Raw genomic sequence first — 23,470 nt, 5'->3', positions numbered from 1 at the left:
TGCTTTTGTACGTTGAAGTGCAATCCACACTGAAGGCGATGTCTTTGATTTTGATCAGTAAGTGTTTCAGTCCTAAGCCACACAGTGTCCCTGTGGTTTTTTTCTCTTGGTGACCGCCTCGGGGTCTGTGTCCAAGTTCTCATTCTTTCAACGGGATACATAATTTGTTACGGCCCACCTCACCAATCAAGCAAAGGCAAGTATCTCTGCGGTATTCCCTGCTGACAGCAATGAGATCCCTCATTCCACATCTTTTTTAAAATTTCGCTTCATTTTCTGGCAGTTCCTTGTTGATGTGCTGCTGCAACCTGTTTTTAAATTTTATTCAGCCAACGTTTACATCTGTATGTGATCTTAGTGATGTAAAGTTCACTGCCATAGGGTCCTCTCCACCAGGCGGCCGTCCAGAGCAGACTAGAACTGCTCCCTAGAGTTTCTGAAGCTGTCAATACATTTACATTTCTAGGAGCAGAAAGCAATATGTTTGTCCCTTGGAGCTGCTGGTGGATTCAGTGCAGTTTGAACTTCTTCAAGAAGTTGAAGGACGGAACTTTTAAAGGAAAAATTTGAGAGTAAAATGCCCCCACTTTCATCATCTTTTACCTCTAGGTTGAAGCCCCTGACTCTATCGCAATAGCAAAGACATTCTCCAACATCGCCACGGTACAACCCTCAAAACCAGGAAGCTTCCCAATTTTCAAAATGAGCTTTTACTATCTTCATAACGCAAATAGGGTTTTAATTTTCAAGCGCTCATGAAATACACTGTGGCCGCCGAAAGCCAGAAGCTGCAGGGGCGTTTGGATTGTGCGGGGAAGCTCGTCGGGTTCCGATGCGCTCCCAGCCCCTCCTTCCGCATTGCTGTCTCGGGAGGTTTTGTTGGTCGTTTGTTTTGCCCGATGTCTTAGCTCCTGTGACTTATCAAGCCGTTTTGAGATGTGTTGGTTCTTTGCTGTGATGTAAATGTTTCACAGTGGGCACGTTCGAGCAAAACGGAAACGCCCCTGCAAGTTCGAGTTCACTTCCTTCTTGGGCTCAAACAGGACACACCCTCAGGGCAGAGTCGGCGCTCAGGGCCAAAGCCTCACGCCCGCCCGGGGCTCGGTCATTTTTAAAAGGATCTTCACGGCTCATCAGAAGAGGACTAAGAACGAAAACGTTTAGCTGGCCGGCTTTGGGTGCCTGATAGAAAAAGAATTAAGTTTTCGGGAGAAACAATCCTGGTGAGTTACTAAATTACGAACTTTTCCTTGATTTGCCATGCCTAGCAGAAAACTTGTTTCTAAAAACTCCATCTGTACTTTCAATGTAAACATAGATGTAACTGATGCAGGCTTCCTAAATGGTCTTCTCAGAAGAAATGCACCGGCAAAGAAACAGGGGTGGGGAGGACGTGTCCGAAGGCGAGAAGGAGGTGAGAGAAACTATGCCGAGAACTTTGGTATTTGAACATGAACGATCCTGAAGGAAGGACGTGCGCTCCGGTGTCAGTATGCAAAGTTCTGTCTCCACTGCTCACGACAGTGTTCTGAAGTAGTGGGACACAGCTTAACACAGTATTCGGGAGAAAGACTGGGCTTTCGACTCCGGTGACCAGTCACAGGCCCCCTGGAAGCCCCCAGGGAGCCGCTGTAAGTCAGCACGGACTCCAGGGCAGGGAGTTTGGGGTTTGGGTTCGGTAATCCAGTATTGAGAGTTTTACCTTGCATCAAAGAAATGAACTATTCTTCTGTTCAAAGACTTTTCTTTGCAGACATATTCATGCAGCAATTGGATTTAAAATAAATAAATAAGATTCATCAGGAAAAGGAAACTTACTTGCTGTGTAGTTTCAGTTTCAGACTTCCAGAAAGGGGTGTAGCCACATTAGGTTAGAGCCAGGAACTGAAATGACTAACCCCCAGCTATCAGCTGCAAGAGCCCTGCAGAGCAGAGCAACTCCCAGAAGAGCATTTGGGGTGCTGCTAGGGACTCCAGAGGTGGGGGCAGCCCTGCTGCTTCGGTACTTTTTGTTCAACACCCAAAGGGAACACCGGAGTAGACCTCTTCAGAATGGCTTTGTGCGATTCTGGTGTAACACTGTGGGAGAAAGGCCAGGCTTTCTACGCTCATAAGAGTTCCAGCCTCAGAAACCCACAGGGCCAGTCCTCCCTTGCCCTACACGGTCACTGCAAGTCGGACTCAAGTCCAGGGCGGTCAGTGAGTTTTTGAGAATTGGAACAAGATCTGTGGTTTCAAAATAGGCCGCGGAGGACCCCTGGGAAGCCAAAGAGTTATGTCAAGGCATTCCCAAAATGTATCCACACCAATCATGGTAATTAATAGCTTTACTTAGTTCCAACAAGATGATAGATAGATAGATAGATAGATAGATAGATAGATAGATAGATAGATAGATAGATAGATAGATAGATAGATAGACTGATAGACAGATAGATGGAATGTCAGTGACCCTAATTAAAAAAGAATACTTCTGGCATCAAAGAGCTGTTTGTGGTAGTGTAATAGGTTACCCTCTGGGTTGTTACCACAAGTTTTGCAGTTCAAACCCACTAGCTAGCCCAATTCAAGAGAAAGATGAGACATTTTACTCTTGTTAAGGTTTACAATCTCAGACACCTAGAGAAACCATTCTACTCTGTCCTGTAGGGTCTCTGTGAGTCAGAATCGATAATGACAGTGAGCTTGGTTTTGTTTTTGCTTTTTTGTATTGGCAACCTCTGAACACAGGAGGCGTGAGAACCTGTGGGTGGCACAAAGGCATGTTTCTTTGCATTGTTTCCTATTTTAGATAAAGACACACAGTGGGTCACTGCTTGCGTAGTGGTTTATGAAGGGGAGAAGAAGGATGGACTGCTGAGATGTCTGATGTGCTGCTTCATTTCGACACTGTTGGACCTGGTTGGAATTGCTGACGGAAAAAAACTGGAGTCTGTCCTCCCAATTGTTGGGCTGTCCAGAGACAGAGTGGGCAGGTTCAGGGCTGAGAAAGGACTCAGACTAAGAAAGTCGGGGGTTTAAATGGAGAGAAAATATTTTGAGAAACGATGTACAAATGCGCTTTACACAATTGATGTGTGTGTGGATTGGGATAACAGTTGTATGAGCCCCTAATTAAATGTTAAAAAAAAAAAAAAGCCTCTGAATGCTGTATGCCTGTGCAGTCGTGAGCTCTCGTCAGAAGTCAGCAGCTCAGAATGGAGCGAGCACCATGAAACGGGCCTGGGCGCTGGGGCTTGATTGTGTGGGCCAAAACAGAACCATCTCCTCTGGGAAAATCTTGTCGGACAAAATGAACTCGTTTGGGGGCTGAGTGACACAGCAGAAAGTTGGCATGGGGTGTGATGAAAATGCAGTACATAGAAGGACTGCAGATTTCTTCAGTTCCCTTTTCTTCCGGAAAAAGCGACTTCTTCAATCATCGTGCCTAGATGGTGGGAGCTAGAATTAGTTCTGATCTAAGAAGTAGCACAGGAAAATGATCTCAGATTTCTGTCTTGTAAAAGGAGCTAAATCTTTTGGCTCAAAGGCATTCAAACATTCATTAGTTTTAAGTGTTGTAAAGGTAGTAAACTTATTTTCATTTATTGTACACAACCGATTTTTGTTGTTTTTGTTTTAAGAAGCCGCCATGTGCCAGGCACTGTAAGATATGCAGCAAGACGTACAAAAGTCCTTGGCATCATGAAGCTGACATTCTAATGATAGGACCAAAACAAAAAGGGATGTTGGATTATGGTTAGTCCTAAGTTGATAAGAATAAGACTGAGAGGACAGAAACATTGGGACATGGCATGAGTTTTCCGTAGGCCAACCAAGTAGAGCTTCACTGCTATGATGACATTTGAAACAGCAGAGTCTGATTATAGGAGAGAATTAAAAGCACGTTATACTAATATCACAGGTGGCCAGGTCATGTCAGGTTCACAATAATGGACATAGCTTTCATTCTCAGATGGAAAGACACTGGAAGTTTTGAACAGAGTAATAGTAATCAAAAAAGTTTTGATCTTATTTGTACTTTCAATGGACACATTTCACGAAGATAACATGGGACAGGGTAAGAATATGCAGAAGGTTATACTCAGGGCAATTAATGATGTTTACATGTAAACAAGGTCACTCTGGCAGTTAATTTGAGAATTCCCTAAGAAGGACAATGATCTTAACAGGAAAATCGATAAGAAGGCTATTGATGTAATCCAGGAGAGAAAGAGGTGGGAGCCTGGACCATGGATAATGACAAAGTGGGTAACAGGTGGTCAGATGCTAAAGACCTTTTGAAAGTACAACCTATAGAATTTGCACACTATTGAACGTGAAATGTGGGAGGAGGGAAAGAGAAACTATGGCAGAACACATTTCTTAATGTTTAATTACTTTATTGAAGTACATATGTATGTATATAGTGTGAGATATTGCCTTATACTATTACCTACTCCTGGATTGTCAATGTGGTTAGGTCCAAAAACAAAATCATTGCGCAAAACTCAGCATATTTGGAAATGAAGGATGGCCACAGTAGATGACAAAATGGAAAACAAAGACATCATTATATAACTTCCAAATTATATGATAACATAACTGAGAATCGTACCCAGCCAAGTTGACATATAACCTTAACCATCATAGCTAACATTACTCTTGCCTCACATCTCCAAGTTCATTACTGCCAGTCTTATGGCATTGATAAGCAAAATAGATAGTGGATTTTCTTTACTATTGTCATGAATGTGAAATGTCAGATAACTAGATCATCAAAAAGTAAGGAGTAAATAAATGTCTTTCAAAATCCCTATATGTTTGGAAATTTTTGTAGCATTAAGTAAGGGGAGCAAACTGTCCAATGAACAGTTCCTGAGTAACAGTGCGGTCAATTCATCTACTGTGGCACCTTTCTTTGGTTGTAATAGAACCTCAGCAATTATCTCCTCAGTCAAAATTGAAAAGGAATCAGAACAGCTTTGCCTCCATCTCTGCTTCCTCATTGCCACTTTCAGTGACCCGATTCTCACATATTCTCAGGAAAAAGCAACTAAGCTAAGGATTTGGGATAAAAGAATCTCACGACAATCGATTTCAAGTTTCTCATGTAAAAAGTGGAGGTTTTCAAAACGTGTTGGTAAAGTTCCTAATCATTAAAGGCATTGATTTCATTCACTTTCTTTAAGAGTTGCATTTGCAAAGTAAAATGAAACTCGGACAACAAATATGCTTAAATGTATACAGCTACTTTTTATGAAATAATCCTAAAAGGAATATCAGAGCTATCTTATACATAGGTGTACCTCATTTGGACTCCAAGGTCATGCCTTGAAAAAGGAATCTTCCAGACACCACAGGGAAGAAGGCAGAGTGCTTCTGGAGATAGAAGACTCAGGAGACGAGTCTAGAAGAGACCTCAGGAAACTGGAGACCCGGGAGTTATGAGTGTGTATGAAAGTAGAGTTGTGTGCAATTAGCCAACATTCTGACTTAGGTGATATAATCAGTGTCAAGTTTATATTTAACTAAAGACAGAAATCTCACAAAGATTAATAATTATTTTAAGACTTCCCTTCACAACCTGTTTATACTGAGATTCTGGAAAACGAAACGAACCTGTTTCATTTCAGGACAATGAAACGAACCTGTTCGTGTGAGTTCTCCATTCAATGGAGCATCAGAAGAGGGCGTAGGCCGCCTGGACTGCAGCCAGTCTTCTGAGTGGCCTTCCCCAGGCATGGAGACCTGGCTGGAGGCCCAGGCTCTTGAGATTGGTGTGAGCCTCAGTGATCCTTCCTACTCAACAACCAAAGAGAGGAAATAGAAGTTCTTAGAGGATGGATTCTGGAATTACATATGAATAAGGGAACTTTGGTGTTTGAGATTTTTCTGGAACAGAATAAAAGGGGTAAAGTGGAGGTCTTCTCCCTAGTTCTAACCTGGGCAACTCCACGGCTGCCCATTTATACACAAAGAGGCCTCAGACCCATTTCTTTTGAAGAAGCAGAACAATCATGAAAAATCACAATGAAGACAGCGCTGGTTCTGGTTCATTCCCCTACATAAATTATGGAAAGGAGTCCCTGGATGGGCCAAATGGTTAATGCTCTTGGTTGCTAACCCAAAGGTTAGAGGTGCCAGTGTACCCAGAGGCACTGTATTAGTCTGGGTACTTTAGAGAAACAAATCCACAGAAACTCATGTGTAAGAGAGAGTTTTATGTAAAGGTTAAGTGCACATCAAGAAAACATCCCAACCCAGTGCTGCCCAAGCCCACAAATCCAACATTAACCCATATGTCCAACACCAGTCCACAAAGTCCTCCTCCATCTCACAAAACAGACACAATGATGTCGACTGTAGGAGGAAAGCCGAGTCAGTGAATGTGTAAGCATCTCAGTGCTGGCAGGGGTCTCCACACAGCTGCTCCAGCACCCAGGGCTGCATTGGCGTAAGTCCATGTGGCATCTCCTTGGGGATGTCTTGCAGGAAATCAGGCTTGCAAGCTGAAGCAGGGAACTGCTAAGGCAGCTGCACCCTGGTGCGACCATTACAAAGCAAGAGACCGGAGAACGAGAAGGAGAGGCTCACAGAGCCATTTATCCCTCCGCCCTTCAATTAGCCCCACATGTGTTTATTGGCCAGGTTGGCACAATAAACTAACTCAGGTACCTTGGAAGAAAGAGGCCCTGGTGATCTCCTTTCCAAAACATCAGCAAATGAAAACCCTCCAGAGCATAATTTGGCTCTGGTGCACCTGGAGTCATCAAGGCAGTTGGTGGCGGTAGATGAATGGGCATCGGAGGCTGGCGTGGCATACTTTTCCTTGTCACGGTGCTTCCTCCCTTCGTTTGCACTGTGAAACTCTTGCTATACATAAAAGTTCCAAATATTTAAAAAATAATAGTAATACAATTCTGCAAGGATGTGAGTTCAATCAGATAATATCCATGAAAGGGTTTTGCAAGCCTCAAAAGCGTAAAGTACATTACAGTGTTCAATGGGGAGAAAGAAAGTAATGAAACAAGTGGCAAAAAATATAAAACACGACAAACATTAAGCCACTCGTGGTGGGAAGTGAGAACAAAAGCGTCACAATCCAACCAACAGCTGTGAAGTCCATTCCAACACTTAGCCATTGGCGCGAGCTGCCCCCTGGGTTTCCATGCTGAAGGCTTTACACAAGCAGTGCGGGAGGGGTTCCTGTCGCCAAGCACTTCACCACTCTGACGCCAGGGAAATGCAAGGGCTGCGGGAAAGTGAGAGAGCAGTGGGCGGTTTGGAGCGCAGGCATCTGTCAGAGAAATGTTAGCATTTGAGTACTAAAAGCAGTGCGCCTGAAGGACTGGACGAGAGATGATGAGACTGAGATGTTTGAAAGTGGAGGACCTGTGGCCATGGGTCATGATAGGTCAAGGGTCAAGGATGTGACCATGGGAGTGAAGTTGGGTCCTCTTCCTATCAGTATTAAAATACATTAAAAACTAAGTATTCTGAAAATTCCCAAAAGTATGAACTACTTTAAAAATGGGTTTAACATCATATGGTAGACTTATTTCATTTAGTCTGTCCTTTAAATACCTCCCCCCACCCCACCCCCCCAAAAAAAACCCAGAAACCAACCACCTCAACTGACCGCCATGAGCTTCTGACTCACAGCAACCCTAAAATGATTTTCCCATTTTGTGCTGCCCCTGCTGGAGCATCACCACACCTATATTCTCATTTCAAAAACCTACTATGTAAACTATGAAGGTCTATCCGGTAGACTCTTCCTAACTCCCTTAATTCTGTCCATGCACTTCCTCCCTCCCCATGCCGTTCTCCCTACTCCAGCAATCCCCCTTAACCTCACCTTGCCCACCATGCAGACTCTTCTTCTAGGGGTACCCTCCTTCTCCCTACATGTGCCAGTCTGATGCCTCCACCTTTACCTTGCACGTTACCCTTACCACAAAGTGGTCGTTGTCGTTGTTAGGTGCTAGCAAGTAGCTTACTCAGAGCGACCCAATTCACAATAGAACAAAACCCTCCCCCAGCTGGCACCCTCCTCACAACAGTCTCGTGTTTCCACCCTTGTTGCAGCAGCGGTATCCGTCCCTCTCCTTGAGGGTCTTTCTCGTCTCCACAGCCCTTAGACTGTACCGGGCAGGATGGCCTGTTCTAGCAACTGGCCTTTCCTGATAACAGGCCCAAAGTCTGTGAAACGAACTCTTGTCATCTTCACTGCTAAGGAGCCTTCTGACAGTAATTCTAACAAGAAAAGGTGTTTGTTCTTTTGGCAGTCCATGGTACGTTCGAGAATCTTTGTCAGCACCTTCATTCAAATGCATGGATTCTTCTGCAGTCTTTCACTGCATATGAGACCCCTGAAAATACCGTGGCTCAGTTCAGGAGCACGTTAGGCCTCAAAGTGACATTCTTGCTCTTCAACATTTTAAAAGGATATGGTGCAGTAGATCCACCCAAAGCAATACATCATTTAATGCTGTGACTGCTGCTTCCATGAACACTGATTGTGGATCCAAGCTCGATAAAATCCTTGACAACTTTAAACTTTTCTCCATTGATCATGATGTGACCACAAGGCATCTAGTGGAATTTGTCATTACAAACTTTCTTGAGTGCATCAGAGCATATGAGTAAGGTTTGTTTTACTTTTATCTCACCCAGCGATATATCCCAACTCACCTCTCTGCCATCGTGCCCACTCTAATTCAGAACAGCCCCATAGGACAGAGTCAACCTGCCCCTGTGGGTTTCTCAGACAGTATCTTTTTGTGGGAGTAGAAAGCCTTCCTCCCACAGAGCAGCTGGTGGTTTCTGAACAGCTAACCTTGGAGTTAGCAGCCCAACGCATAACCACTATGCCACTGGGGCTGTCAGTACCATGAAAGAACTTTACATTCTGTTCTGGTCATCATTGTTTTCTTTGAGCAAGATGCCTGGCACATAATAAACCCCCCACATGGTCATCAAGTTGCTCCCATTCATATCGGTGCTAGGTGCCACTGAGTCAGTTTCTGACGCACAGCGACCCAGCGCAAAGCAAAACCAAGCACTACGGTCCTGCACCAGCCTCACAGTCGTTCCGATGTCTGAGCCCATCGTTGCTGCCACTGTGTCTCCATCGTGTCCAGGGCCTTCCTCATTTTCACCGCCCCTCCGCTTTACCAAGCATGAGGTCCTCTAGGGACTGGTCTCTCCTGACAATAGGTTCAAAGGATGTATAATGGAATTTTGCCATCCTTGTCTCTAAGGAGAATTCTGGCCATACTTATTCCAGCACAACTTGGTTTGTCCTTTTAGCATTCCATGATAGTTTCAATATTTTTCTTGAGCACCATAATTCAAAGGCATCAATTCTTCTTAGATCTTTCTTATTCAATGTCCTTATTCAGTGGAGAATACCATGACTTGGGTCAGATGCACCGTATTTCTCAAAGTAACATCCTTGCTTTGCAATACTCTAGAGAAGTCTTTTACAGCAGATTTACCTAATGCAACATGTCCTTTGATCTCTTGACTGCTGCTTCCATGAGCATTGATTACAGTCGAATGCCTTTGCATAGTCAATTAAAAAAAAAACCAAGTAAACATCGTTCTGGTGTTCTCTGCTTTGAGCCAAGATCGATATGACATCAGAGATAATATCCCTAGTTCCACATCTTTCTCTGGATCCGACTTGAACTTCTGACAGTTCCCTCCTAATCCTTGTTGGATGATCTTCAGCTAAATTGCATGTGATATCGAGGATATCGTTCCGTAGTTTGAGTACCCTGTTGGGTCACCTTTCTTTGAAATGGGGCACAAATATGGATCTCTTCCAGTCAGTTGGCCAAAGCGCTGCCTTCCAAATTTCCTGGCACAGAAGAGGGCGTACTTCCAGTGCTTCTTCAGCTTGCTGAAACATTTCAGTTGGGTATTCCATCAATTCCTGGGACCTTGTTTTTGTTTAATGCTTTCAGGGCAGCTTGGACTTCTTGCTCATATGCTACCTCCTGAAATGATGAGCTGTTGACTGGTTCTTTTGCTACAATGACTGTATATTTTTTCCATCTTCTTTTGATGTTTCCTGTATCATTCGATATTTTGCCCATATAATCTTTCGAGATAGACTGCAAATTGAAACTTGATTTTTTTCTTGAATTCTCTCAGTTTAAGTATGATGAGTGTATTCTTCCCGTTGGGTTTGCTAATTCTAGGTTTTTGCACACTTCAGTATGATATTTGACATTTTGTCTTTTCAACCTTTGAAATTTTCTATTCAGCACTTTGACTTTATCCTTCCTTCCATTTGCTTTAACTACTCTACGATTAAGAGCAAGCTTCAGTGTCTCTTTTGCCATCTACTTTGATCTTTTCTTTCTTTTCTGTTTTCTTAATGACCGTTTGCTTTCTTCATGGTGTTCTTAATTGATGTACTCCTGTGGCTCACCAGGTCTTCTACCATTAGTGGTCAATGCACCAAATCTTTTCTTGAGATGTTCTCAAGCATTCCAGTGGGATAGACTCAAGTTCATTTTTTGGCTCTCATGGGTTTGTTTTAATTTTGTTCAGCTTGACCCTGAACTTACATATGAACAATTGATGGTCTGTTCCACAGTCAGTCCCTGGCCTGGTTTTGGATGCTGATATTGAGCTTCTCCATTTATCTTCCCACAGATGTAGTCGGTTTAATGTCTATGTATCCCATCTGGGGAAGTCGCCTTTTGCGTTGTTGAAAAAGGTATTTGCTGTGAACCATTCGTTGGTTCTGCAAAATTCTACCATGCGCTCTCATTTCTGCCACCTAGACCATATTTTCTGATTACTGTTCCTTCCTCTTTGTTTCCAACCTTTGCATTCCTATCGTCAGTAACTATCAGTGTATCTTGATTGCATGTTTGATCAATTTCCAACTGAAGTTGATAGAATTCTTCAATTTCTTCCTTACTGGCTTTTGTTAGTGATGCATATATTTGTATAATCATTGTATTGATTAGATTTCCTGGATTGTGAATAGATATAATCTTCTCAAAGACAGCATGGTACTTCATGATGGATTTTGCAATGTTCTTGTTGACAATTAGTGTCACACCATTCCTCTCGATTGTGTTACTGTACCTCCCGGCATAGTAAATTATATAATTTTCTGATTCAAAACAGCCTATCCCAGTCCATTTCAACTCACTAATGCCTAGGATATTAATCTTTATACATTCCATTTCATTTTTGATGACTTCCAATTTACCTAGATTCATACTTCACACATTCCGAGTCTCAATCATTATCATAGTTTTGAAGCTGTTTCTCCTTACCTTGAATCACACCTCATCAGTGAATGAAGATCCTGAAGGCTCTGCTCCCACAGACTTTACCTGACTCACATCACCATGGTGGACTCCACTCTGAGAAATGAGCTCCTCTCCAGTCACACGCTCAGTGCCCTCCAACCTGAGGGCCGTCCTCTGGCACAAGCTCTGACAACGTTCTGCTTCTATTCATCAGGCCTTCAGTAGCTGACCGTATTTCAGAGCTCTGCATGAGGTTTCGGCAGCTCCATCCTTCGAAGCCGGGAGCTGAATCCTTCATCATTGTCTGTTCTTAGTCCTGAAGCTCCACTGAAACCTGTTCCCATGGGTGACCACGACATAGCTTTCAGCATGTCAGACTGACAAACTGTATGACAAGATTGTCATACAGTATGAAAAACAGACAGACAGATGGTGGATCCAATTCATAGCAACCATATATAGGGTTTATGAGATTGTGTAATCTTTGTAGAATGAGACTGCCTCATCTTTCTCCCTTGGGGTGGCTGGTGGGTTTAAACCAGGGAACTTGAAGTTAGCAGCCCAACTCAATAAACATTTGTTGGATGAATAACAAAATTGATCAGTTGAATTAATATTTATACTGTTCATTGTGTTCGTTGTTCATAGTCCTGATAATTGGCTCAAGGCTAGTTTTGCTCCACAGACTAAAATTAGAAGAAGATTCAAGACACAAAGGTAAACAGGACATGTCGCATGGAGGCAAATGGAAACTGCAATTCATGTGCATCCAGCAAGCACATCATTCTGGTGTTGATAGGCTATTGGAAAGCAGGCTAGAAAATGGCTAGCACAGGCATCTACTGACTTGCACAGGACTCTAACTGTGGCTTCAGATTAGCCCACTTGGTGTCCCTTGACTTGGCGTCACTTTTCAATGAACTTTTTTGCAAGAAACCCCAAAGAGAGGTGGATTGCATATGCGGTTTGCCTAGGCACTGTTCCTGGTTATTAAGTATTTAAAAACTAGGTTCCAAAGATTTTTCTTTTCTTTTTAAATCATTTTATTGGGGGATCATACAACTCTTATCACAATCCATACATACATCAATTGTATAAAGCACATTTGTACATTCGTTACACTCATCATTCTCAAAACTTTTGCTCTCCACGTAAGCCCCTGGCATCAGCTCCTCATTTCCCCACCGCCTTCCCCACTCCCCCCTCGCTTATGAACACTTGATAATTTATAAATTATTATTTTTTCATATCTTGCCCTGTCCGACATCTCCCTTCGCCCACTTTTCTGTTGTCCATCCCCCAGGGAGGAAGTTATATGTAGATCCTTGTAATCAGTTCCCCCTTTCCACCCCACCCTCCCGGTATCGCCACTCTCACCATTGGTCCTAAAGGGATCATCTGTCCTGTGGATTCCCTGTTTCCAGTTCCTATCTGTGCCAGTGTACATCCTCTGGTCTAGCCAGATTTGGAAGGTAGAATTGGGATCATGATAGTGGGTGGGGAGGAAGCATTTAGGAACTAGAAGAAAGTTGTATGTTTCATCGTTGCTACACCGCACCCTGACTGTCTCCTCCCCACGACCCTTCCATAAGGGGATGTCCAGTTGCCTACAGATGGGCTTTGGGTCCCCACTCCGCACTCCCTCATTCATAATGATATGATTTTTTGTTCTTTGATGCCTTATACCTCATCCCTTCAGACACCTCGTGATCACACAGGCTGGTGTGTTTCTTCCATGTGGGCTTTGTTGCTTCTAAGCTAGATGGCCGCTTGTTTACCTTCAAGCCTTTAAGACCCCTCCAGGCTATGTCTTTTGATAGCCGGGCACCATCAGCTTTCTTCACCACATTTTCTTATGCACCAATTTGTTTTCAGCGATTTTTATCTGGGAGGTGAGCACACAATGATATGAGTTTTTGTTATTTGATGCCTGATAACTGATCCCTTTAGCTCCTTGTGAACACACAGGCTGGTGTGCTTCTTCCATGTGGGCTTTGTTGCTTCTGAGCTAGATAGCCATTTGTTTACCTTCAAGTTTTTAAGACCCTTGATGCTGTATCTTTTGATAGCAGGGCTCCAACAGCTTTCTGTGGGATTATAGAGACTTCCCCAGCTTTATCTCCCCCAAAGACATGGGGGGAGGTCAGATGCTTACAGACATCCTCCCTGGAGGCAATCAGTTGCCAGACTACAGTAGGCCCTGCTCCCTGCTATTAAAGACAATGGACAGGCCTGTGGTCAATGTTTGGTTCCTGTCCATGGGGTTCACACCCTACTGATAATGGTTTCTATGGAGATCCAGAGAACAGATCAAACTGGCTCAGTTACATCCAAAGTTAGGCTGCCATCCTGTATTTAGGATCCATCCTTCTTGTCACATGTATACCCCCTATCCCTCCTCTTCCTATTGCGTGTATGTCCCTAGATTGTCCCCTTCTCATTGCTGTATAACCCATAGTGCAACCCCTTCCTGTGACATGTCTTTACCTGTAATTAGTGGGCTTGGACGCCCCCAGAGGTATATGGGCCTGGGCTAACAATAGAGAGTTCTCTCTGTGCTCCTCCCTTGGCCTCTCCTTGGCTCCCTCTCCTCCCCTGTTCCCTTTCCCTTTGTCCTCCTTCCTTTCCCCCTCTCTCCACGTGCACCACCAAGCGGGGCTGAGGTGAGCATACTACCATGAAATGTGTCTGACTCCAATTTTTCAATATCTTTTTTATCTCTCATGCTCTTGATGACTTTAATATAATATTTATATTCTCAACCATACAGTTGTGCTAATTAAACCCACGATTAGTGGTGGGGGGCTGGCAACCCCCCTCATACCACAGCTTTCATCACCATATTTGCTTACGCACCGGCTTTGTCTTCAGCGGTTGTATTGGGAAGGTAAGCATCATGGAATGCCAGTTTAATAGAACAAAGTATTCTTGCAGTGAGGGAGTACTTGAGTGGAGGCCCAATGTCCATCTGCTACCTTAATACTAAACCTATAAATATATGCACATAAGTCTATTTCCCCATCCTCATAAATAAATATATTTACATATGTACATGTCTTTATTTAAACCTCTATAAATGCCCTTTGCCTCCTAGCTCTTTCCTCTATTTCCTTTTACTTTCCTCTTGTCCCACTATCATGCTCAGCCTTCATTTGGGTTACAGTAGTACCTCTAGGTTACATTATGCTTGATCACGCCCTACCAGGCCTCCTACACCCTCTTCACTACCGATTTAGATCACGTGTTGTTCCCTTGTCCCTGGGTTTGTTATGACCACTACCTTTCTCATCACCTCCCCATCTGCCATGTCTCCCTGGAACTGTCAGTCCCATTGTTTTCTCCTCCAGATTGCTCATCCAGCCTTATTTAGACAGACCTACGGAGATAATAACATGCACAAAAACAAGACAGAGCAAATGCAAGCAACAAAAGAAAACAAAACAACAACAACAATAAAAAGCCAATGACAAAACAAAACAAAAAAACCCACAACAGTATAACAACAAAAAAGCAAAGCTTGTAGTTAGTTCAAGGACTGTTTGTTGGCCTTTAGGAGTGCCAAACATTTTTCGTTTTAGAGATTATGCCTCTTGTAAAATGCTTAGTTTTTTCCTTTAAGCTTAATTTGTTTTATTTTACTGAATTATTAATGTTTTATCCTACACATACTTATAATACTTCTATTTTATTGTTTATCCTTCTTCTGAAACTCATTTATTTAGGAGTCCTGCAGGTATTGTTGGGTAGGCAAGGTCTTACAGTTCAAAATGACCAAAGGCTCCCCCAGAGAAAGAGGAGCGGGTTGCTCCTGTAATGATTTACAGCCTTGGAAACCTTATAGACAGTTGCTATGAGTTAGAAATTACTTGAAGGCAGTGAATTAATTATTTTGTAAACTATTTGGTTATTTTTAAAAATTCAGATTCATTATTGTCTGGCTGAGCATGTACACTTCTAACAAGTGGCTGAGGGATGCTGATGCTGCCGGCCTGGGGGCCACACTTTGACAACCACTATTATTGCCTTTTCTGTGGCACGTGGGGCTGTTCATCTAACAACCACAGCAGCAGCTATCTACCTTGCCTGCACCAGAGACTCACCCAGATCCATTTTAAGTACTGATGCCTGAGTTCTACCCTCGCTCCTACCCCGAGAGCCAATTAAATCTGAATCTTCGGAGTTAGAGCCCTAGACCTTACTGTTCAAGCGAACTCTAGGATTCAGAAGATTCAGCTGGTCAGCAGAGTCCATCATTATGGAAACATCATCCATCGTAGCTCAGCAAAGTCTTACAGGGTTGCTTCAAATCAGAATCAACTAGATGGCAATCGGTTTGGGCTGTACCCTATTATTGAAAGCCATTTTAGTCATCCTTCACTGACAGCTTTCTGCCTTACACAGATGTTGATATTTGCAAACTTTACTGGATAGATGATAGAGATGTTCAATTCTCAGAAGGAGCTGAAAAAGTTGGTGGAAAAAATCCATTATCTTTATATCCCATTTTTCTATGAACTTCTCAAAGTTCATATAAAAGAAAAGTATATTTGGAAATTATGTGTTGGGCTGCTAACCCCAAGGTCAGCATTTTGAAACCACCAGCTGATCCAAAGGATAAAGATGGAGCTTTCTACTCCTATAAAGAGTTGCATTCTCAGAAGCTCACAGAAGGACAGTTCTACCCTGTCATACAGGTACCCTGTGAGCCAATATTGACTCCATGGCAGTGAGTTTGGTTTGGTTTACATGTATGTATATGAATATACTGTATATGAGAGATTTTACACAAACACACACACACAATGGTTATGCATACAGCTGCTAATCAAAAGGCTGTCAGTTTGAACCCAACAGACTTTGGGGTAGCCCTCCTCTATCTTATAGGGTTGTTATGAATCAGAGCTAACTTGATAGCTATATTACTTTTTTAATATATAAAAGAGATTGTGGGTGTTGTCATATCTAAGAGATACAGTGGAACTTATGAGAGCCAGAACTGGAAGGGATTTCGTTGTCTTTCTGGGTCTTCCAAGTTGTTTGCCTTTGACAGCGTACAGTCACCACTTTCAGGTCTCCCTTCTCTGACGTTTTTGTTCTTTACATGGATTCTGGCTCTCATAGGTTTAGATAGATAGATAGATAGATAGATAGATAGATAGATAGATAGATAGATAGATAGACAGATAGGTAGATAGATAGATAGGTAGATTAGAGATATAGATATATAATTGACTAGGTGATTTCAATGACCATACATCATACTAAAGTACTTCTTGTATTATTTTTCCCGAGGAGGAAAAGTGCACCTGCAATATGAGTGAACAAGTACCTCTACCTGAAAAGATCCAGGACTGGACCAAAGAACACGTGGAAAAATGGGTCACCGAAGCCCTGAAGATTGATGACAAATATGGACACATTCTGCTCAGAGAAGAAGTGACAGGATTGGTTCTACAGGAATTAACTGAGAAGGACTTGAGAGATATGGGATTACCAAAGGGCCCAGCACTTTTGATAAAGCGTGCGTTTAACAAATTGAATAACAGTTCCTCTGAAAGTCATAATCAGGAATCTGGGCAATTTGATCATACAAAACCCTCTAAAAAAGAGCACACAAAAAAGTCACAAGAGACAAAAAAGAAAAAGTCAGTATCAAGTGATATTGATCATGACCTCACTGAGAGTGGAGGTACCAAAGAACAAGAATCCATTCCTATGAAAGAAAAGGCAACCAATGTAGTAGCAGGTACTGACGGCAAAACTAAGAATGAGGTAAAAATTGAACAGGTAACTTGCATGCCGTACCCTTTTGATCAATTCCATGACAGCCAACGATATACAGTGCATTGCATTCTCCCGCCTGAAACCGGCCCACTCAATCTCATTGACCCAGTTCATGAGTACAAAGCCTTGACAAATACAGACACAGCCACAGAAAAGGACATGCTCATGAAATTTAGTAATGAAGTCTTCCGATTTGCATCAGCTTGTATGAACTCACGGACAAATGGTACCATCCACTTTGGAGTCCAGGATAAACCCCATGGGGAAATAGTTGGTGTGAGAGTCACCAGGAAGGATGCCTTCATTGACCATTTCAATGGAATGATCAAGCAGTATTTTGAAGAGAGTCATATCAAGGAAGCCAAAAAGTGCATTCGGGAGCCCAGGTTTGTGGAAGTCCTCCAGCAGAACAATACACTATCTGACAAATTTGTCATTGAAGTAGATGTTATTCCAAGACACTCAGTTTGTAAAGAGAAGTATTTCTACATTACGATGCAAAATTGTAAGGACGGACCGTGGAGACCAAACAAAGAGCATTCCCTCTTTGTGAGAGAAGGGGCAAGCTCCAAAGATGTTCTCGCCAACATCAAGCAACGGGATGCAGACTTTAACGCATTTATGAGAAATCTGAAGTCACTGGCAGCATGCAGACGAGAAGCAGAAGAAGAGTATGGAGTGAAAGCAAACGTAAAGGAGAGTGAAGGGCTAAAACTAGTTAAACTTCTCATCGGAAGCCGAGACTCACTAGATAATTCGTACTATGACTGGTACATTCTTGTCACAAATAAATGCCATCCAAACCAAAGAAAGCACTTCGATTTCCTAAAAGAAATGAAACTGTTTGCGGTGTTGGAGTTTGATCCCGAGTCCGAGAGCACTGGGGTGGTCAAAGCTTACAGGGAACGCAGAGTCGCGAATCTGCACTTTCCAAATCAGTACGAAAGAAAGACAACGACAACGAGAGAGATGATATCGATTCTGAACCTTTACGAACAGCCCAGCTGGATCTTCTGCAATGGAAGGTCAGACTTGAACAACGAGTCCTACAAACCGCTTGAACCCCACTTATGGCAGAGGGAACGAGCTTCTGAAGTCCGGAAAGTGATTTCATTTCTCACCGATGAAGACATCATGACCAAGGGGAAATTCCTGGTGCTCTTTCTATTACTCTCTCCTGTGGAAAGCCCGGGGGACCCTCTCATTGAAACGTTCTGTGCTTTCTACCAAGCACTCAAAGGGATGGACAACATACTGTGCATCTGTGTAAACACACAGATTTATCAGCGATGGAGAGACCAACTGCGAACAAGATTGACCATCGCAGATGAACTAACAAACCACAGTATTTCTACCTTAAATTTAGAACAGATAAACAGTACTATTCTTAAGCGAAAATCAGTGATTCAGTCTTCCAAAAGGTTCCTGCCTTCCCGCGGGTCATCCTCGGTCATCCTGGAGAAAAAGGAGGAGGACATCTTGACGGCACTAGAAATCCTCTGTGAGAATGAGTGTAAGGACACGGCCATCGAGAAAGATGGAGCCAAATTCCTAGAATTTAGGAAATCCAGAGAAGAACACTTTTATCGAGGCGGCAAAGTATCCTGGTGGAACTTTTATTTTTCTTCCGAAAGTTATTCTTCCGCTTTTGTCAAAAGGGACTGTTACGGAGACCTTAAGGAACTGATACAGTCGTGGACAGAGTCTCCTAAACCAGTATTTGCAAAAATCATCAATCTTTATCATCACCCGGGCTGTGGGGGGACCACCTTAGCAATGCATGTTCTCTGGGACCTAAAGGAAAAGTTCCGATGTGCTGTGTTAAAAAATAAAGCAACTGATTTTGCAGAGGTGGGAGAACAAGTGATCAATCTGATCACGTATAAGGCGCCCAGCCATCATGAATACATCCCTGTACTTCTCCTTGTGGATGACTTTGAAGAACTAGAGAACATCTACATTCTACAGAACGCCATCCACTCTGGTTTAGCCGAGAAAGGTTTGCGATACGAAAAAACACTGGTAATCATCTTAAACTGCATGAGGTCCCAGAATCCTGAGAAAAGTGCAAAATTACCAGACAGTGTTGCACTGAAACACCAACTTTCTTCCAAGGAACAAAGAGCATTCGAGGCCAAGCTGGAGGAAATAGAAAACCAACACAAGAACTGTGAGAACTTTTATTCCTTCATGATCATGAAGAAGAACTTTGATGAGACATATGTGGAAAAGGTAGTCAAGAATATCCTGAAAGGGCAGACTGTCCCCAGCAAGGAAGCGACACTCATTTCGTTCCTGGCTCTGCTTAACTCTTATGTTATTGATTCTACAATTTCAATGTCAAAGTGTGAACAGTTTTTGGGGATAGCATGTACGAGGAGGACCCCCTGGGCACCGGACACCCTGGAAGACAAGATGGGAACCTACTGGACACTTCTAATAAAAACAGAAGTTGCAGACTTTGGGAGATACACAGGGGTGCGCGTCATTCATCCCCTGATTGCCAAAGGGTGTCTAAAAGAACTGGAAAACAGCTATAACTTGGATCAAAGTCAAATCGCACTGGAGCTATTGCAAGAAGATTTATTCTATGTTTCAGGAATAGGTAGAGACAAATTTCACCATGATGTGCAAACCCTTCTGCTAACAAGACAGCGCAAGGAGTACGGTGATGAAACAGACACTCAGTTTTCCCCGTTAATTGAAGCCTTGCCGAACAGAAAAATCGAAGCTGTCTTGACAGCAGGGACTAAGCAATTCCCCCAGAATGCTATGGTTTGCCAAGCCTTGGCTAGATATTTCTACATCAAAGATAAGAACTTCAACACTGCTTTGGAGTGGGCACATAAAGCCAAAATGATAGCACCTACAAATTCCTATATCTCAGACACGGTCGGTCAAGTGTACAAAAATAAAATAAAATGGTGGTTAGATGAAAACAAAACCTGTAGGAACATTTCAGTTCGTGAGCTAGCACAGTCCCTGGAAGCAGCTGAAAAAGCCGCAAGAGCTTTCAAAGAATCCCAGCAACAAACCGATAGTAAAAACAACGAAACAGAGGCCTGGTCACTACAGAAGTCCCAAAGAAAATATGACATGTATAACACGGCTGGTTTCCTGGGTGAAATAGAAGTTGGTCTTTACACTATCCAGATTCTTCAACTCACTCCCCTTTTCAATGCAGGAAACGAATTCTCTAAGAGACCAGTGGAACAGCTTTTATCAGAAATAGAAAATAGCCCTACGAATACAAAAGATGAATATTATTTGACGCTGAGGAATTTCACGTCCTACCTAAGCAATTTACAATTTGATTTAAAAAGATGCTTTGACTTTTTTGTTGATTACATGGTTCTTCTAAAAACAAGGAATATCCAAAAAGAAATTACAGAAATCACATTAAACAAGAAAGTCAGCCGTTGTTTCAAGAAGTACAGGGAACTTTTCTGCCATTTGGACTTGGATCCATCACAAAGCAAAGAGTTTCTACGAGAGGAGGATTGCAGGAGATGTCTAGAAGCTTGGAGAGCAGACAGGTTTTCTGGACTCCTGGACTATCTTACCCCAAACCACAAAGATGCTGCAAACACAATGGAGGACATCGTGAACAAATACAGCTTCCTACTTAAGCAAAACCCAAATAAGAGGCTGACAAAGGAGAAGCAAAATTTCATCTTGGCAAACATTATCCTCAGTTGTCTGAAACCCAACTCCAAATACATTCAACCATTTAACACGCTGAAGAAACAGCTCCGAGAAATCTTGCAATCGATAGAACCCACGCATCAGTATCCAGACCCTTACTTCTTAGCCTGCCTCCTGTTCTGGCCAGAAAATCAGGAGCTAGATCACGACTCCAAACAAATGGAAACCTATGTGTCGTCGTTAAACAGGTCCTTTGGCCGGTATTACAGACCTATGTGTCGATCCAAGCAGGCCAGCACCCTGTTCTACCTGGGGAGGGGCAAGGGGCTGAACAGCATTGTTCACAAAGCTGAGATAGAACAGTACTTCAGTAAGGAGGAAAATACAAATTCCCTTTGGCACAGTGGTGTTGTGTGGAAAAACCGGGCAGTCCAAATCATTTTGCGTCGTCTAGTTGGTCAGGCTATTGGCAAGCTAATCTTTATAGAATATGGAACAAAGGAAAAAGTGAAAATACCAGTGGTATCTGTTTACTCAAATCCACTCAGAAGTGGTGGGAACATAGAGAATGTGTCCTTCTACCTAGGATTTTCCATAGAAGGCCCTCTGGCATATGACATAGAAGTTATTAAGATATAATCACTTGAATACATTCATGCATGTGTGGTTTCATGTCAGCTTGGCCGAACCAGGATTCTCCCATGATGTAATCAATCCATGTTGGGCTCTGCTGTGAGCCAAGCAGTGATATCTCCTCAGGGGTGTATAGTTTCTCTTCTTCCCGACGGCCTCGATCTTGCATGTGCCTCATCAATATCTGGTTCTTGAGCTAATGGCCCACCACATTGCCTGCCGCCACGGCTGGGAGCTATCAACAGACTGTCATGTTGCTTGCTGATCCCGGGAGCCATCAGAGTCTCTCAATCTTAGATTCATTTGACTTTTCCAGCCACCAGCCTGATCTGGCATCCACCAGTCTGTGGTTTTCCTGCCTCATTATCCTTTCTTCCTGAACTGTTGGCTCCAGCACCTGTATGGTTTAGGAAGACCCTTAACTGAGCTTAACATCTGACTTATGAACTTGAACCAGACAGGACTCACCTCACTGTGTGAGCCATTTTTCTTGATATAAGTTTTTCTTTTTATATATCCATATACACATCACTGGGGTTCCTTTTCTATAGAATCCAACGTAGCATCATGTCTTTCTATGACTCTATGCCCCACTTTTTATTTGCAGGGCATTTTGATGGCAATATTAGCATAAGACTGAAAATTATGTCACTATTGGATTCTGCTTTTGTCTCTCTGATCACATTCTGTGATCCTTAGGTTTTTGGTGCCAACATGTCTCCCAGTAGGAACAGGTGGGTGGAGTTTAGCTTGCCAATCAGGTCACAGCTTGATTGGAGGGCAACTGAGATAAATGGCTCTGCGGGCTGGCCTCCCTCTCTCTCTGCTTCACCTTCCTGTTGTCAAGCCACTTCAATTCATGCTGATGGCAGCCAGAGCTCTGGAGGTGCATCCACCACCATTGGATCTGCAAGACTTTGCACCCACCGGCCTTTGATCTTCCTGCAGTCTGAATCATTGTGTGTGGCTGCATGAGTCTGAAGAGGGATTTATGGGCTAGTATCAGACTTACGGAGTAGTTTGGACTTAAGGACTTGATCTGGACTGGACTGGAATGTTTGCTTGATTTATAATGACTTCTTGATATAAAGCTCTCTCTTAGATTAATTTGGCAATCTACTTCCAAAACAACAGCCATTAACAATCCTATGGAACACAGTCTTATTCTGACACGTTGGCTGTCTTGAGTAGGAATCACCTGGACATTAACTGGTTATAGTTTGAAGATATTGATGAAAATATGTATAAAGTATATGATTATAGCATTTTATTGAAATTATTATAACAAAAGGTGTATAGAAACTAATAATCCACGTATTTTCCCAAACCTTTCTAATTATTTTGGGTTTAAAAAGGAGTTTTGGGATTTTAAAAAGGTAAAAGAACAATAGAAATAGTTAATAGCTTTTCCATTTAACTTAAAAAGCCTTTTCCATGTTTCCTAAAAATTAAGAAAGCCAATGACTATGATGACAAAATAATAAAATATCTTGAAAATTGGGTTGCTTTTAATAATATTGGAAGTAGAACCAACTACTGATAAATCATTAAAATGATTTTAAAGTAATTTTTGTGATCATTGCATGATATTTTCACAATATAACTTATCAGAAGTTCAAAAACTTGACATTTCTTTACCTCCTTCCCCAAAGGGACCTTCATGCCCATCTACTTGTTTATGTAACAAGATTTCTCAGCAACTCCCGCTGTAAAAATAAAAAGCAGTTCTAGAATTGGTGTTAAAAACAATTTTTCTCCTACCAATAAATAAGATTTTCCATGGATATGAAGCAAGTTAAATTTTTATTCAAATATATTTTGTATCAAAATGTTTAATAAAATTTTAGCATGCATAGCCCCCCAAACAAGGGGATTGCCTTGACCAATTTTGTACTCCAATTAATGGTGCTAATAACTCAATGTAAAATAAAATGGTTAAACCCTCAAAGTCTTTTGGCCATCTCAAAAAATATTCACTGCCACCAACTTAATTCTGACACACAGTGGCCCTAACAGCCAGACTCGAACAGCGGAGACTAAACAATCTTCATGGGAGGAGGGAACCTCACCTCTCTGGAGCGGCTGGTCGGTCCAAACTGCTGACTTTGCAGTTAGCAGTCCAACACGTAATCCACCATGCCTCTTTA

General features: G+C 42.5%; 1 protein-coding gene across 1 annotated transcript; it reads left to right on the top strand.

Moving 5' to 3' along the window:
- The first annotated feature begins 1,074 nt into the window (after window positions 1-1,074).
- Window positions 1,075-22,071, top strand: SAMD9L (sterile alpha motif domain containing 9 like). The gene is made up of 2 exons (XM_004702809.3): window positions 1,075-1,223; window positions 16,554-22,071. The coding sequence occupies exon 2, from the start codon at window positions 16,575-16,577 to the stop codon at window positions 21,327-21,329; it is 4,755 nt and encodes a 1,584-aa protein (XP_004702866.1). The 5' UTR covers window positions 1,075-1,223; window positions 16,554-16,574; the 3' UTR covers window positions 21,330-22,071.
- Window positions 22,072-23,470: the final 1,399 nt, after the last annotated feature.

This window comes from Echinops telfairi, unplaced genomic scaffold (assembly GCF_000313985.2).
Source record: "Echinops telfairi isolate 266 unplaced genomic scaffold, ASM31398v2 ScPeMD7_23;HRSCAF=83, whole genome shotgun sequence".
Lineage (NCBI taxonomy): Eukaryota > Metazoa > Chordata > Mammalia > Afrosoricida > Tenrecidae > Echinops > Echinops telfairi.
The sequence above is the reverse complement of the archived record's forward strand: the minus strand, read 5'-3'. Positions and strand labels throughout refer to the sequence as shown.

Coding starts and splice junctions, on each gene's coding strand:
- SAMD9L (XM_004702809.3), top strand. CDS start 16,575: ATGAGTGAACAAGTACCTCTACCTGAAAAGATCCAGGACTGGACCAAA.